This window comes from Musca autumnalis, unplaced genomic scaffold, assembly GCF_047663935.1.
Source record: "Musca autumnalis isolate F117 unplaced genomic scaffold, ASM4766393v1 scaffold_1, whole genome shotgun sequence".
Taxonomy (NCBI): Eukaryota; Metazoa; Arthropoda; class Insecta; order Diptera; family Muscidae; genus Musca; species Musca autumnalis.
In genome coordinates this window covers 294,181,202-294,197,628 of record NW_027411644.1, presented here as the reverse complement: position 1 = coordinate 294,197,628, position 16,427 = coordinate 294,181,202, and the positions used below count along the sequence as shown (strand labels likewise).

At 36.2% G+C, this 16,427-nt stretch overlaps 1 protein-coding gene across 2 annotated transcripts in view; it reads left to right on the top strand.

Annotated features, from left to right (window-relative positions):
• The window catches only part of LOC141389711 (collagen alpha chain CG42342-like), a 568,185-nt gene that overhangs the window by 528,738 nt on the left and 23,020 nt on the right, over positions 1-16,427 (top strand). Inside the window, exons 10-14 of one of the 2 annotated variants that reach the window (XM_073961632.1) lie at positions 9,244-9,603; positions 9,667-9,738; positions 9,834-9,974; positions 14,999-15,061; positions 15,273-15,380. In XM_073961632.1, the coding sequence (XP_073817733.1) occupies positions 9,244-9,603; positions 9,667-9,738; positions 9,834-9,974; positions 14,999-15,061; positions 15,273-15,287 (651 nt within the window). In that variant the 3' untranslated portion in view covers positions 15,288-15,380. Of the gene's footprint in view, positions 1-9,243; positions 9,604-9,663; positions 9,739-9,833; positions 9,975-14,998; positions 15,062-15,272; positions 15,381-16,427 lie in introns of those variants that run through there. The other variant, XM_073961631.1, reaches the window with a different exon arrangement.

Sequence of the window (16,427 nt, the reverse complement as noted above, 5' to 3'; positions counted from 1 at the left end):
TTATATTTTGTAAAAATATGGCAATATCAAGCAAAAAGTTTGTATACACCAAATTTACTCAAACTCTCCGGCGCACGGTGGTTCAGAAATTGATGTTCCTGGCCAAAGAACAACAGTTTATTTTGTCTAAGATATTTAATTTCTATATGGGATACTATAGTTAACATATTAAAACTAAGGAAACCAAAAAATAAGGTCAACATGTTGGAAAGTGTAGGCGTGGGGTGCCCCTAAAGACGAACATTTTTCCCATTTTTGGGAAATATATAATATTTGAAAATTTCTGGAGGAAGATGTAGCAATTTCTCGGAAACTATTACAGATATTGCGCTCATTGTTTTTGTAAGGTAGGTAGAATTGTTGGCTTTAAGAGTAGCTTTAATAAATTACTGTAGCGTTTACTCGAAGTTTAACATTGTTCCACAACATCCCATACGGGACAAGGGAGACTTCTCTCATATCAATGAGTGCACCCCGATTCATATTTAGCTCAATGATATGGGACCTACTGTTTATCGCCGAGTCCGAAATGCGTCTCCTAAGACACCACTTGTAGAGAATTTTTTCAAGGCTGATATACTCAGGAAATGTCGCCAACATTACTGAGGGGTATTTTGCCACCGTTGAAAAATGTTTGATGTTGCCTGGCCGGGGAATCGAACCCCCGACCTTCTACGTGCAAGGCGGGCGTGCATACCATTGCAGCACGGTGGCACCCAAACTCGAAGTAAGGTATTTAATTTTTCCTCAGGTACAAAATTTTAGTAAAATTCCAAGTTTCGTGGACTAGATCTTTTAGGGAACAGCTTGGCACAAAGTTCAGCACATATATGGCAAAAATCAAAAATCCTTTCCAATTCCATTTGAAAAAAAATTAAAAATTTTTTTGCGTGCACATCTACAATTTTTGGCATAGAGGTTAAGAAAAAAATTCTAGTTTCAACTCTATTCGCGTTCAAATTAGAAATTGTTTCGATCTGGCAACTCCTTCATATAGAAACAGGTGTGCAAAAAAGACGCATCCGCAATTTTTTTACAATGGAAAAATTAAAAATGCGTGCTGTCATTAAATATTTACATAAAAAAGATTTATCGGGACAAGAAATTCATAATGATATGGTGAATGTGTTAGGTGAAAGTGCTCCTTCATATGCAACAGTAAAAAATTGGGTTGCTGAATTTAAACGTGGTCGTACAAGCATTGAAGATGAACCACGTAGTGGACGTCCAAAAACAGCAACAACAACAGAAATGGTAGCCAAAGTGCATGATATGGTATTAAATGATCGACTAATAAACGTGCGTAAAATTGCTAATATCATGGGCATCTCAAATGATCGAGTCCATTTAATTTTGCATGAAGAACTACAGATGAAAAAGCTTTCTGCAAGATGGGTGCCGCATTTGTTAACAGTGGATCAAAAACGCATAAGAATGAACATTTCTCAAGCTTGTTTGGTTTGTTTTAAGCGAAATAAAATGGATTTTAAGCGTCGTTTTATAACTGTTGATGAGACATGGATCCACCACTATGCTCCAGAGACAAAAGAACAATCCAAACAATGGACTTAAGCTGGAGGAAGTGCCCCAAAGAAGGCAAAAACAATTCAATCGGCTGGTAAGGTATTGGCAACGGTTTTTTGGGACTTCAAAGGTATTTTATTGATTGACTACCTGCAAAAGGGTAAAGCAATAAATTCAGAGTACTATTGCAACCTTTTGGATCAATTAAATGTACAAAATCGAGAAAAACGTCCTGGCTTACAACACAAAAAATAATTTTTCATCAAGACAACGCACCAGCGCACAAGAGTGTTTTAACAATGGCTAAAATCAACGAATTAAAGTACGAGTTGCTTGACCACCCACCTTATTCTCCTGATTTAGCTCCCAGTGACATTTACTTGTTCCCAAATCTAAAAAAAATCCTTGCTGGCAAGCGTTTTACCTCAAATAAAGATGCAATTACAGTTGTAAACCACTATTTTGAAGACCTTGAGGAAAACTATTTTAATCAAGGGATAGAATTGCTAGAAAAGCGTTGGACTAAGTGTATTGAAGTTTCAGGAGATTATATTGAAAAATAAAAATATTTTTGAAAAACTAACTATTCTCTTTCATTGATAGCTAAGACGTTTCCGAACCGCCCTCGTATTTCGCTAAAATATCATACAACAATTAATGTGTACTGCTAAAACTTCATCAAGAAATATGGTTTACCATCGTGAAAGCTTATTTGCTTACTGTGATAAGAGTAATATTGAAATTACAATCTTTCAAAAAATGTGGAAAATAAAAAGGCTATTATTCGGGAATTAGTTAAAATCAGTTGATGTGCATCCGTTTTTGGATACAGCGAATCAGTCTCTTTTAATATTTACTTGTATGCATATTTCGATGTTTCACTCAGCGGTCAATGTATGCCGCCAGTTGCATCACACAATGCAAAAACCTTTAAGTGGGTAAAAATCGCGCAATTTGCATACGATTTTGATGCGCATCCGGTTTCAGTAGCACCCATCAAAAATACTTCTATAGATTCTTCAAGAACCGCGGATGTGCCTTTACGTTCTATTTTTGGTAAACAACCCATATTACTAGCATCAAAATGTCAGCATAAATTTTAGGTGGATGCAGTGGATATATCGAAAAAATATACACTATTATCATATTGCCCATGAAGTATTCTTTGAGTCTTTCTTTGGGCATATGTCTGTAAAATGTAAGGTTAAGCTAGAAATCGGAAGGGAGCATAAAAAAACTTGTTGGCTTCAATCCATTTCTACCAATTTTTCTACATTGATGCCAACGCAGCTTCCACGTAAATTAATTTTAATGGTCGACCTTTAGAGATTCCTCCTAAAATCAAAAATCAAAATTTCTTTGTAATTTTTTGTAAATCTTTTTTAAAAAATTTGACTACAACAGTAAATATTTTTTATACTTCCTTTTTTGAATGTATGGTATTTTTCTGTTTCAAGATGAACTGAATTATTAGAAAATATTTTTGTCTGGGAAAAGTCAATACTTCCCGATATATGGGCCTCGGGATGTTCCAATATTTAGTGAGACTCTCTCATTCACTTCTCACACTAATGCTTTTAGTAGCTTTTTTTATATTTCCTACGCCACTCTAATTGTTTTCTCTATACGCTTTAAAATGCTATTATTTTTTTAATTATGTATCTTTTCGTAGTTTTCGTCCTTTTTACTTCTTTAAACAAATTCTTAATACATTTTCCAAACAACCATCTTCATAAAAGAAAAAATATTTTTTCTTTTAAACTACTTTGAATAATTTTTTTCAACAACAATTTCACCACTATTTATTTTTCTTTTGCATTGAAATCAATTAAAACTCTAAATGACCTAGTTAGAACTTTATTGCAAATGTTTTTGAACAATGTTCTTCTATGAACTTTTCAATTAACCTAGACAAACATTATGACAATTTCAATTGATCAATACTTCAACACTTAATGCCACACAAACTTCTTTGGCATATACGGATATATACAAATTAAATAGGTATATTTAAAGTCAAGAAATCCCTGAGTGTTTTAAATATACACACATGTGTATATTGCTATATGTTTATACTCCTTAAATACTATTTTTTCATAAACTTCAATTAACTATCTAATATTTGTGGTAAGCTTAGAAGCAACACCTTGTCAAAGCTTCATAACATTCTTACACACATAGTTTCTTATAACAACAACACATCTTTATAGTTTAAACATCTTTCTACAACATATTTTCTCAACCCGGGAACAGGGATAACTCTAAAACACCGGTATGAATAACTTCCGGTTGGAAGTTGGTTAAGATGAGTATGTTGTATATACATTCATCGACACACACAACGATGTTTTATTTCTTCTTTGTTTGTGTTGGTTATTGTTAAAGTTGAATGATATGACAAAACAACCACACAATTACCAACACTCAAAAATATATGTGTACCCTCATACGGACTATCATATATGATACCTCTATATGTATGTCTGTACATTCATAAAATACTTTACGTCCTTACTCTTTAGCACGTGTTCGTGTTTTGTTACGCACCATAGCAAAACCCATCAATACCTATACTCACGTCTTGAGGTTAAAGGAAAAATTGTTTGAGGCTAATGGAAAAGAGTGTGTGTGTTGTCGTTACCACATTAGAAGTATCGAAAAAAAAAATGATTATTTACACTGGATAGAAAATTGTGAGAATGAAATTTAAATACGACAAAAGAAGTTTTGGAATATTCCGTAGTCAATTAAAGGCGTTTGTAGGGTAGGCATCATGAGCTGTAGGCATAATTATTCCACTGGCAGACCCAGTCACAATCCTCAGCGAAAAATAAGCTTCTTATATGAGAGAAGTCTCCCGTGTCCCGTTTGGAATAGGGACCGCAAGGACAACCTCCTGCCAAAAAAAAAAAAAAAAAAAAAAAAAAATCAAACGGTCAGAGACATGACCTTAAACTGCACTTAATGAAAATTTGGAACTTTTGTGAGGTAGATACCTGAAGGTATTGCCAGATATAACCCTTCTGAGAAGGAAAAACTTTTACGATGTACATAGTTCGGAGAGTATGAGATGAGTGGATTTAAGTTGATAGTTTAACGATTGCGTTCTCAGTCCACATGCAGGGCGTGTGTTGGGTATCGTGCTATTAATTCTGACCCAATATCAACTGAAGCGGCTGGATGTTCCTGATCTTTGACGACTTAAAACCACTTGTGAATGCTTTGGCACCTAAAGTTCTTCTGCGTCGATGGTTGGGAGTTGTGTCCTTGTTCGTTATTCGCACTATTTAGATGTACTGCATAGCGAATCACATTTGCAGCTTTCGACCTCTGACTCCCTAGATCATGGACCTGTTTCTTGAAGTGCTTAGCTGGAAGAAGCCTGTCCATAATATTGTGACGCTGATGCTCGTAGTGATAGCACTCAATCAGATACTGCATCGATATTTACATGTGCTGGCTCCGCATTGCCTTTCATTTAAGAAGTCAAAAAGGATCCTTTGTCAGGTATTGACTGCAATCTCCAGAACCTGTCTGAATGCCAGGCACATATAATTGTGCTTCATAGGCGACTGCCTCGTTGTAAATGCTATTTAAGCCTGCCAGATAAGCTCTAACGAATCACTTTTGTAGCTTTGGACCTCTGTCTCCGTAGATCATGGGGATGTTTCCTTAAGTACCTAGCTGGAAGAAGCCTGTCCATAATATTGTAACACTGGTGCTCGTTTTCACGTCACTCAACCAGACGTTAACATCTCCTCATATATATGGGAAATATTTTTGAAAATTTAGCATAGTTGAAGTTAAGGTTTAGTCTTTAATAACTCGCGAAATGTGGTTGAATATCATACAAATTAAATGCTTTCGGATAAAATAAAACGTTGTTAGACTTGGCAAAAAATATTGGCCTTAAAATTCATTTGCGTGGAAGCTGTGGCTACATATATGCTAAATAATGGGTACAAATGGGTTGAAGCCAACGTGTCTTTTTTTGTTTTCTCTCGATTTGTGATTAAAAATACTAAAACGCGAGATACGAGAAATTCCAAGGTAGGAAAATCACATAAAATTGTTTTCGAAAATATCGCGCATCTTATCGCGTTTTCTGGTGCAGCATCTTCGTTTTTGTGGAAACAGAGATTTAAAAACTTCACTGATAAGGGAGCTACATTAATTTTATCAAAAACATAGTGTGTGATGCTACATCCACGGTTCCTGATTGATCGCCTTGAAATAGATATATATCGATGTTGACTTTCGTGGTGACACTGAAACCGGATGCGGAACAAAATGTATTGCACCTTGCGCAAATTAGAGATGTTTTATAGGTTTTTTAATGCTTAGATGCAGCCGATGCTACATCTAAGCACCCACGTTATATTTCGAAAAATAAATACAAATTAAAAGATATGGTCATGCTGTACATGAAAATCACATGCGGACAAAACGATTTTGATAATTACGCGATTTACACATATTTTAATAATGCATATAAGTTAAAGCGGTTTATTTGAACTCTATTTCCGTTTTAGAAGTCTAATGATTTATTTCATCAACTCGATAACTTTCCTCAATGGGAAACCTTCTATGTGAATGTAGATAAAGCAAAATCCGTCCATTTTCTTGGGAAAGAAAAATAAAAGAAGTACTCCTATAGAATTTTTCCAATATTTTCAACTCTAGAATGCATGTGAAAATTATTATTCCAAACCAAAATTTGTTTTTGTAACACATTTAAGATGTTGTCAATTTTTTGTAAATTCCGCGAATGCTGAGTAACATTTTACTAATATTATGCAATCTACTCAATGACGTCACTTCGTGATAAATTTTTAGTGACAATTGTGCTCAATAAAATAACTAGCGGTTTTAAAATATTTTTTTCTTAAAAGCAGAAATAAAACCGCGATAACATTTGTCCGCAATAACCTGTGTACCAAAAATCGTTAAAGTAGCGCAAAAAGAAAAAAAATCAATTTTTTGGACATGGAATATGAAATAATTGGCAACATTTCCCATATAACCCACTGATGACATGGGTCCACTGTTTATAGTTGGTATTCTGAAGACCTTAGGTGTCATTGAAGATACTTCCATTGCGTAGCGCCTATATTCGCACACCATACTGGCTCTGCATTGCCTTGGTTGGTTAGTCTATTTCTTTATAAGGGGTCAACAAGGATTCCTTGTTAGGGTTTCCGTTGCAATCCGCAAGACCTGTTGCCAGGTTGTAATTTATTTCCATCGCTCACACACACCACACTGGCGTCCCAAAGCTTATAACTCACCGGCATCTTGCTTTGTATGAGGTGAACAAGTGTCATTCTAAAGCCCTCATATAATATACTTCCTGCGTAACGCTTGTGTTCGCATGGGACACTGGCTTCGCATTGCAAATCAAACATCAGCCTATTGCTTTATAAGTGACCAAAAAGGATTCTCTGTCAGGGTTTCAGTTTAAATCTTCAGGACAGCGTTCCGACAGGTTTCAATGCATTTCCACTGAGTAGCGCTTGTGTTCGCATACCACACTGGCTCCACATTGACTGCCAAAAACCAGCCGATTGATTTATATTTATTTTTTATTTTTCAAAGTTTCCGTTTCACTCCAAGACGGGATTCTGACAGGTTTTATTGTATTTCCATTGAGTAGCGGTAACATTAGCTTCCCACACCGGCGCCCTATATATTATCACCGACTGGCCTATTGCTTTATAATAGGTTAATAAAGTTTCTTTGTCAGCACTACAGTTGCTGTCTGTTAGCGACTTTGGAAGCACGTTTTAATGTGTGATCTTATCGCAAATAGCAGTGAGTTTCCGTCTCAATCTCCAAGACGGGATTGAGGTATTGACGACGCTCCAAGCTTTCCACCACCACCACTTTATAAGGTTTAATAATAAGCGGCTTGAGAATCTTGTTTTAACGCCTGATCTTATTGTAATCAGCAGTGAGTTAAATGAACAACTTTAAATAATGTCTTGTGCTACTTAGTGGTCGGGTTAAGGTAGAGACGAGTTAAGGTAGTGAGACATCATAAGTCTGTCTGGTTACTTTCGCAGCAAGAACTTTCTCAGAGAGTAAGGGGTTTTTATTCTCTTTTTCTAGAAAATTGTAAAAAGTAAACAGACACCTTCCCAGCAAAAACCAGCAAGCAATCAGCTGGCTTGCCAAAAGAGAACAATTTGTCCGCCAATAAAGGAAGCAAACACGTTGTATTTTATTAAAAATAAAAAGAAAATGAAACCAAAAAGTATTTTTCTACTTTACAAATTTGTTCTCCATAAAACAATACAATTAGACTATGTTATTTCCACAATAAAATTGTTTTTAATTTTCACAAACATATGTAAATCAGCAACAAATTAAAAACAGATGATTGATTGTTTTCAGGAAGAAGAATTGCTAGTTGCTGCTAGAAGAAATTTGTACAGCAAGAATTTGCAAACTCTCAGTGAAAGAACTGTCAAAATGTCTCTCTCGAATCGCTCTCTTTTGCTGGTTTTTTGTGTTAACATACGACTTCCAGCAACAATTGGTACAAATTGTTACAAATTTTAGGGTAACCAGACAGACCACATATTTGCATCCCTTGTGTCGAGCAGTGTATTTATAGATGTGGCGGTGGATATTTTCGTATATCGCATATGATAAACCTCCACTAAATTAGCTCTGTTGACATTTAACGTATCACAAATGACGGTTATCGCATACCTTGCAATCTCTAAGTTGTTTTGATATTGGGGAATTTCATAAATGTATGAGTTTTAGCAGTTCCGGAAATATCGACTCATGTTAGGCTATTTCCTATTCACTTTTGGCTTATCTACTTTGTTTCGAATTTCGCAAAAATCAGTTCCACAGCTGGAGCTTAGTTTACCCTCAGCCCGTTATGAACAACCCCAAGTTGTTGTTTTTTATTCCAAAAAATACTAAACAAATGATAGAAATATGCTTCACCTCGAATATTCGTTGTTATTAGAATTTTTCTTATTCTAGTGGCATTTACATAGTATGCACCCGTGCGTATCACTGTTTTCATAAATTATAAGCACGTTGGGAAAAATATAAAAATTTAAAGAAAATATATTCAAGGAAATTATTTCTTTTCCTACAATATCCTCAGTGTATTCCCACATTAGCTTCATACAATGTTTACTTTCCGAACCAACAGCAACAATTTGTAATATTCTTACGAAAAAGCCTTCGTAACCAAGCACTTAAAAATGGAGCACATGCCAATATATTTTTAAAATAAACACCCTCAGCACACACAATACATACATGTGGACACGTTGTTTGTAACGGCACTTTAATGTTATTAACCTTTACCGCATCCTTCCTAAACGAACACAAACAGGTAATTGTAATAAAAAAACAACACCCGATATTGATTAGCTAAAACAACACCAATGCACCCCAAACCACAACTCGCACAGCAAAACTAGGATGGTTTTAAGTCGCAAAGAACCTAAAATATGTATTTACACGGCACAAAGAGAAACAAAGTTAAATGATAACAAAACAACACCAACAAACAAATAAAGTGAACACAGTACACCACAAATACAAAACAAAAGTGAGAGTAATACACAAGAGAGAGTTGAGAGATGGAGTAATTGACTATTCTTAAAACAATAAAAGGTGTTTCTAACTAAACAATTTTCTTATCTTATTTCACCCTGTTTTGCATGCAACCCTTAAACGTTAAATGTACAGATATTTGGTCCAGGCGGTGCTAAGGATGAAGACTACGATGATCCACCAGTTACTCTGTTACGTGGCCCACCCGGTCCTCCTGGCATACCCGGCAAAGATGGTCGTGATGGACGTGATGGTGCCAAGGGTGAACCCGGCGAGCCTGGTGAACCTGGTTCATTAGGTCCACGTGGCTTAGACGGTCTACCCGGTGAGCCAGGCATTGAAGGACCTCCCGGCCTGCCAGGCTATCAAGGACCTCCCGGTGAAAAAGGTGATCGTGGTGATATTGGTCCACCCGGCCTCATGGGACCACCTGGTCTACCCGGACCGCCCGGCTATCCTGGCGTCAAAGGTGACAAAGGAGATCGTGGAGATTCAGTGAGTATTTTTTGATTTGTTTGCGAAAAAAGAAAATCTTCTGATTAGCCCTTTCACTAGAAGTATCGTAAAATGCGAAGACGCCAAGATGATGGCATGGCTGATGCTCCTCATCATATGCCCACAATTGAATATGTAAGTATTGAATTTAGTGTGTGTATTTTTGTTGTTTTTGTTTGGTTTTGATTTTCTTTATAATTTCGTATTTTTTTGTTTTGTTTGTTTTTTAGCTTTATGGTCCACCTGGTCCACCCGGTCCCATGGGTCCTCCTGGCCATCCTGGCAAACCTGGTGAAAGAGGTTTGGATGGCCGCAAAGGAGATCCCGGTGAGAAAGGCACAAAGGGTGATCAAGGTCCTATGGGTCTGCCGGTAAGTAGTATTAGTAGATTATATATTTATTTGTTATTTTATTTTAAGTAAAATATTTAAAATTTTAAATATCATATCAATCAGTGATCTAAACGTTGGGATATTGCAAGATAGGACATGTGGAAACATTTGAATTTGATTTTTTTTTAATATAATGAATATAATTACTTTAGTGTGGAGTAAGAATGTTGGAACCACTTCAAATTGTGAACGTTGATAATTTCATGCTCACTCCACTGAATATTTTAAATATCTAAACCAGAGGTTTTGTTCTAAAGATGTATATCCATCACAAGATCGATTTCACTTTTTAATATTTGAAGCAGTGATACATACCAAATATTCGTTGGCTTAGATATCTGTCCGGGCGGACTATGTTTAACATCATTTTTGTATGAATTGAAACAACTGATTTTAGCGTATCTAGTACCCCTTTCGTTTGCTTTGGCAGCTGACGTTATTCTGCTTCGATGAACGGGGAGGTGGTCTCCTAGTACGGTATTCCCTCTGCATCGTTGTACTGGCTGAGCGACTGCCTCGGTGTAAACCTATTCAAGCCTGCCTGATAAGCTTTATGGAATCACATTTGCACCTTTGAACATCTCGCCATTTTAGCGTATCTAGAACCCCTTTCGATTGCTTTGTCAGCTAACGTTATTCTGCTTCGATAAACGGGGAGATGGTCTCCTAGTGCGGTATTCCATCTGCATCGTTGCACTGGCTGAGCGACTGCCTCGGTGTGAACCTATTCAAACCAGCCTGATCAGCTCAATGGAATCACATTTGCACCTTTGAACATCTCGTCAAAATGATAGTCCCCTGTTGGCACGTCCCACAGCTTGCAGTCATCGGTGGCATTCTGAATTTCTCAGGATGCATTAAATATACTACTACTTCGTAGCGCTTATGTTCGCATACCACACTGGCCCCAAAAATAGGCCTTTTGATTTATAAGAGGTCAATGAGGATTCTTTGTCAGAGTTTTCTTAGCAATTTCCAGGATCGGCCAGAGTACCATGTTTTAATATATTTCCATTGCGTAGAATACCACACTGGCTCCGCACACCTTACCAGCGACCAGCCTATTGTTTTATAAAAGGTTAACCAATGATATTCCAAAGTCTTCATTATGTATACTTCCACTGCGTATCGCTTGCGTTCGCTTACCTCAGTGGCCCCGCATTGCCTACCAAACGGCTTATTGTTTTATAAGAGTTCCAGAAGGATATATATATTTCCATTGCGCAGCATACCACACTGTCTTCGCACACCTTACCACCGTCCAGCTTATTGCTTTATAACCGAAGATCGTCATTAAATATACTTCCACTGCGTAGCGCCTACCATACTGGCCGCTGCATTGCCTACCAAAAACTTGTATATTGCTTTATAAGAAGTCAACAAGGATTCTTTGTCAGAGTTTCCATTGCAATCTCCAGGATGGCATTCTGGCAGGTTTTTATATATTTCCATTGCGTAACTTGGCGCAGCATAGCTGATCACCGACGGGCCTGTTGCTTTCTGAGAGTTTAACAAGGTTTCTTTGCTAGCACTCCGAGTGCTCTCAGTCAGCGACTTGTGGACCCTGTTTATACCCTCAGCATTTATGCTAACGAGGGTATATACACTTTCATACGGGCAAAATGTGCCTCATCGAAATAATGGCTTTAGATCCCAAGTATGTTCGGACGAAATGTGTTTCAGACAATTTGGAGTCGATTGAGCAATGTCCGTCCGTCTGTCTGCTGTCTGGCTGGCTGGTGCGCACCATAACTCTCGAACGGATGAACCGATTCGGTTCAATATTTGGCTTTCGTAATATTTTGCCCAAGCTTAGTTTAAGTTCGAAGATGGGCTATATCGGTCCACTCCTTCCGGTACCTCCCCCACAAAAGTTCGAAAATGTTCGGAAAATTAGTGCGCACGATAACTCTTGAAGGGAGTAACCTATTTTGTGCATACTTTGCATATCGTGAAATTTCTACCAGACTTAGATGTGGACTCAATCGGTCCACTTCTTCGGGTACTTCCCACACAAAATTTCGGAAAAGTTCAATTTAGGACCTGTTCACGAATCGCTTTGATTTTCATTGCAGCAACTTGTATTCACAGCCCCCCATATAACAGTATGAGTTTCATCAGGGGCAAGTCCATACTTCCTGAGAAAATAGCCTGAAAGGTAAAAAAAGACCTATGACACCGTGTGTGGTGGTTGGAGTGCAAGATAATTTTCGAACGGATCTGCCGCTTCGATCCAAAATTTGGCCTGCATAATATTTTGTCCTAACTTAGTTTAAGTGCGCATATCGGTCCACTCCTTCAGGTACCTCCCCCACAAAAGCTCAAAAATGTTCGGAAAAATTGTGCGAGCGATAACTCTTGATGGGAGTGACCGATTTGGTTCATACCTTACACACCCTTATATATCTACCAGATATAGATCAGGTACGAATATGGACTATATTTCAGGGGCAAGTCCATACTTCTTGACAAAACAGCCCGAAAGTTGTAAAAAACTCCTATGGCACCATATGTAGTGGCTGGAGAGCTCGAACCGAATACTGCGTTCGTTCACACTTTCGATATTATAATATTTCTTCGAATATTAGATGAAATTCGAAGGTGATGCCTATAGGTCCTCTCTTTCCGTTACCTCCCACACAAAAAAGTTCGAAAATATTCGCTAAAATAGTACGCGCGATTTCTCATACACAAAGCAACCCATTTGGTTCAAACTTTTGATCTCGAAATATTGTCGAAACTTAGTTTATGTTCAAATTGGAGTTCGCATAGTTGCCTGTGTGCTTCGGACACTTCTCTTAGTCCTCTCTTTTCCCCGGGGTCCTCTATGAATGCACTCCTCTGTGGATTTGCCGCTGTCATACCATTGAAGATGACAGCCCAACCTCTTGGCTCTAGTCCCGTCGTCTTAGCTGAAAAATGTAGTCATGACCGATGTTTCCTCGAAGATGTGCTCCTTCAAGTGATGATCGGTAAATACTCTGAACCCTTGCCGATCAAATTTGTTATCGTTCAGAAAAGTTTGGTGTTTGGATTTTGGGAAGTTTGTGTGATCTGTCAACAGGGATGATGTAAAGGGGTGATCTGAGCCTATAACTGAAGGATTGGGGTATAAGTCAAGTATCATTAGGGTTTTTGGATATAAATTTTTTATGTTGCAAATGTTGAACTATAAATATGCTTGGTAAGCGCTGTACACCTCTGGTCATTATATGACTGGTGCGCATGCTACCTCTCTAACAGATCAACCGATTTGGTCCACCGTTTGCACTCAGTAATATTTTATCTAAACTTCGATTAGGTTCGAAAAAATGCCATATCGGTCCACTGCATCGGATACCTTGCTCATAAAAGTTCAAACATTTCGTTTAAGTCCACCCTACGGATATAATAATAATTGTTCCACAAACATCACATACGGGACAAGGGAGACTTCTCTCATATCAATGAGTGCACCCCGATTCATATTAGCTCAATGATATGGGACCTATTGTTTATTACCGAGTCCGAACGTCGTGTCTTAAGACACCACTTTGTAGAGAAGTTTTACATGGCTGAAATACTCAGGAAATGTCGCCAACACTACTGAGGAGTATTTTGCCACCGTTGAAAATTTTGATGTTGACTGGCCGGGGAATCGAATCCACGACCTCCAGCGTGCATTCGATACCATTGCACCACGGTGGAACATCTTACCGCCCACACTAAATTCCAAAAATGTTGACACAAAAGCAGTCTAGGATCGTTTTGATTTTTGTTTCGATGTCTTTTCACAACTTCACAATTTTTTTCGAAGTAAGTCCATACTTCCTGAAATAATGACCTTAAACCTATAAAAACATCCTGCCGGTACCAACTAAAATGACTAATGAGCACGATAACATAAGAGTTAAATATCAGCTTTGGATGAATCTTTTCACATTGTAAATATTTTTTTCCAAACAAGCATCAACTTCCAAGAAGGTTTATATGGGACAACACTTTGTGTAAGATTTGCGCCAGGATACCGAAAGTACTGCTTTTAGTTTTTTTACAGCGATGCAATGTATTTCGTAAACAAGTCCTTGCCTATAATGGTCCAAAAGTTCTAACTTTTCTCAAACGTAAATCAAGTTTGAATATGGAATAAATTGGACAACTTCTTCTAGTACGTAATCCACAAAATTCTAAATGCTGTTCAAGAATTGTTTTGATATTTTTACCGAAGGTACTCCTTGTGATTCTGATTAAAGATATATAATGTTGTTCGTGAGCCATGCTTTCTGACATAATGCTCTGAACGGTTTAAAAATTCCCACGACGACAGACTAAAATGGCTGGCTGGAACGACAAAGGAATGACTCACAAGAGTATATCCATTTACAAGATGTCAGTCCATTCATTCGTATACCTTTTCCGTCATAGTTCAAAACTTCATCCAGTTTGAGTTCTGTACCTAAATCCAGTTTCCGACCAGTTCTCGGAACGTGTTGAAATGTTAATAGCAGTTGGGAGATGGGATTTGTGACATGGGCTTCGAAATGTCTCTTTTGTCATGCACCTATTGCACTAAAGTTTTTAGTTGTATTTGTTACAACACATTTATTCTCCATACTTTTCTCGATAATATGTTCCAAAAACCCCGTTAAAGTGATATTCTTGCAATATAGAAAGAAGTATGTTTTTGTAGTGTAGACTTTGTTGATTGGGTCTGTCAGTGAAGTAATACCTACTCCACAAAGGCCTAAAATCTTCCAAACCTTCTTTTATCGTCTACGAAAATTCTATTTTTTCAATCAGGGATTTAGCATATTTATTATTTTTACTTGTTTTCTATAGGATTTCATCTAGTTGTCCCTTATCATATCAATAGGATAAAAACCTCACTGACGATTTGGTACATTACTTCGTATAATTAATGACGTTAATTATACGCCACACAATCTCCTACCCTGAAATTACTTTACAATACATGAGTTCTTTTGCCATTGTTATTTAACTTACCTCGTTTTATTACATTTTAGGGTCCTATGGGCATGCGTGGTGATTCAGGACCTATGGGTCCCTCGGGCAAAGCTGGTCTTCCGGTAAGTTAACATTTGTTAAATTTCTCATATAATACCGTGACTAAATCACCAATAAAAATGCTTTGGCTTTTACACAAACTCTAATAAAACAAAAACACTAAATTTGTTGTTGCTAACCTATGAAAAAATACACACACATGCTATTAATAAAATGTGACTAATAACATAACATATTTTTTTGCAATTTCTTCTTTCTCTCTTTCTTCACCAGGTGTGGGAATACTAATATTAAAAAAACTAAACACACAGAAAAATAATAATAAAACAACATATTAATAATAAGACTAATAATTAAGGAAAAATATTCAAAAATCCGAAAGTGAAAAAACCTATTGGCAAATGCTATTTGTCATGTAAATGTAAATTAAAAAAAAATAAAACAAAAACCCTATATGAGTTTTAAAACCAAAGAAAACAAATTGAAAGAAAGTAATATCGTTTTAACCAGAAATAAAACTTAACTATATCTACCCAATTAAAACTAATTTAAATAACAACTACTTTTAACCTTCATTTTTACAAAAAAAAAAAAAAAAAAAAAAACAACAACAAGTCACAAGTTACTAATATTTCATTTCATAAAACCAAACCCTAATTAATAACCAAAAAACTTAATAAATATTATTTCAAAACTGCTTTAAGTGTAAAGGAAAATTGAAAGGAAAACAACAATTAATGGCCATTCTATAATTACAGTTCAAATGTTGCTAACAAAACAAACAAACCATATCAATTAATAACAAAAATCCAACAACTACAACAAGTATTAAAGAACGTTACAAATTCAAATTTCCAAAAAAATAATTACAAAAAAATTATTTACCAGCAAATTATTGATATACAAGGCAGCATATTTAAAAGGAAACGAAATTATTCAAACATATTGATAATCCCCACAAAAAATATTTCTTTTTTTTTTGTAAATTAACTAACCTCAATTATAAATAATTTCGAAAAAACAGAAAAATCCGTTGAAAACGGTTAATGAAATGCTTAATCATAAAAAACAAAACAATAACATCCCCTTGAAAAAACGAGGCAGCAGTGTTTTAAATGAATTATTTAAGTACCGTCCATGGGCTTTGACACAAAATATATATACAAACATATACATATTTATATATATGTATATATAAACTTAAAATGTGAAATATTGAAAACAAAAGTGTAACTGAATGTAAATTATATAGTAAATGTCTGCCAAAAGCTTAAATATTTAATTTAAATGAATGAAAATAAAAAACAAATAACAAATAAAACTCCGACGAAATCAAAACAATATAACATTGGTTAATATCATTTATACAACCACAAACACCTACACAGACAAACACACATCCACAAATGTACAATAATTAAATACAAA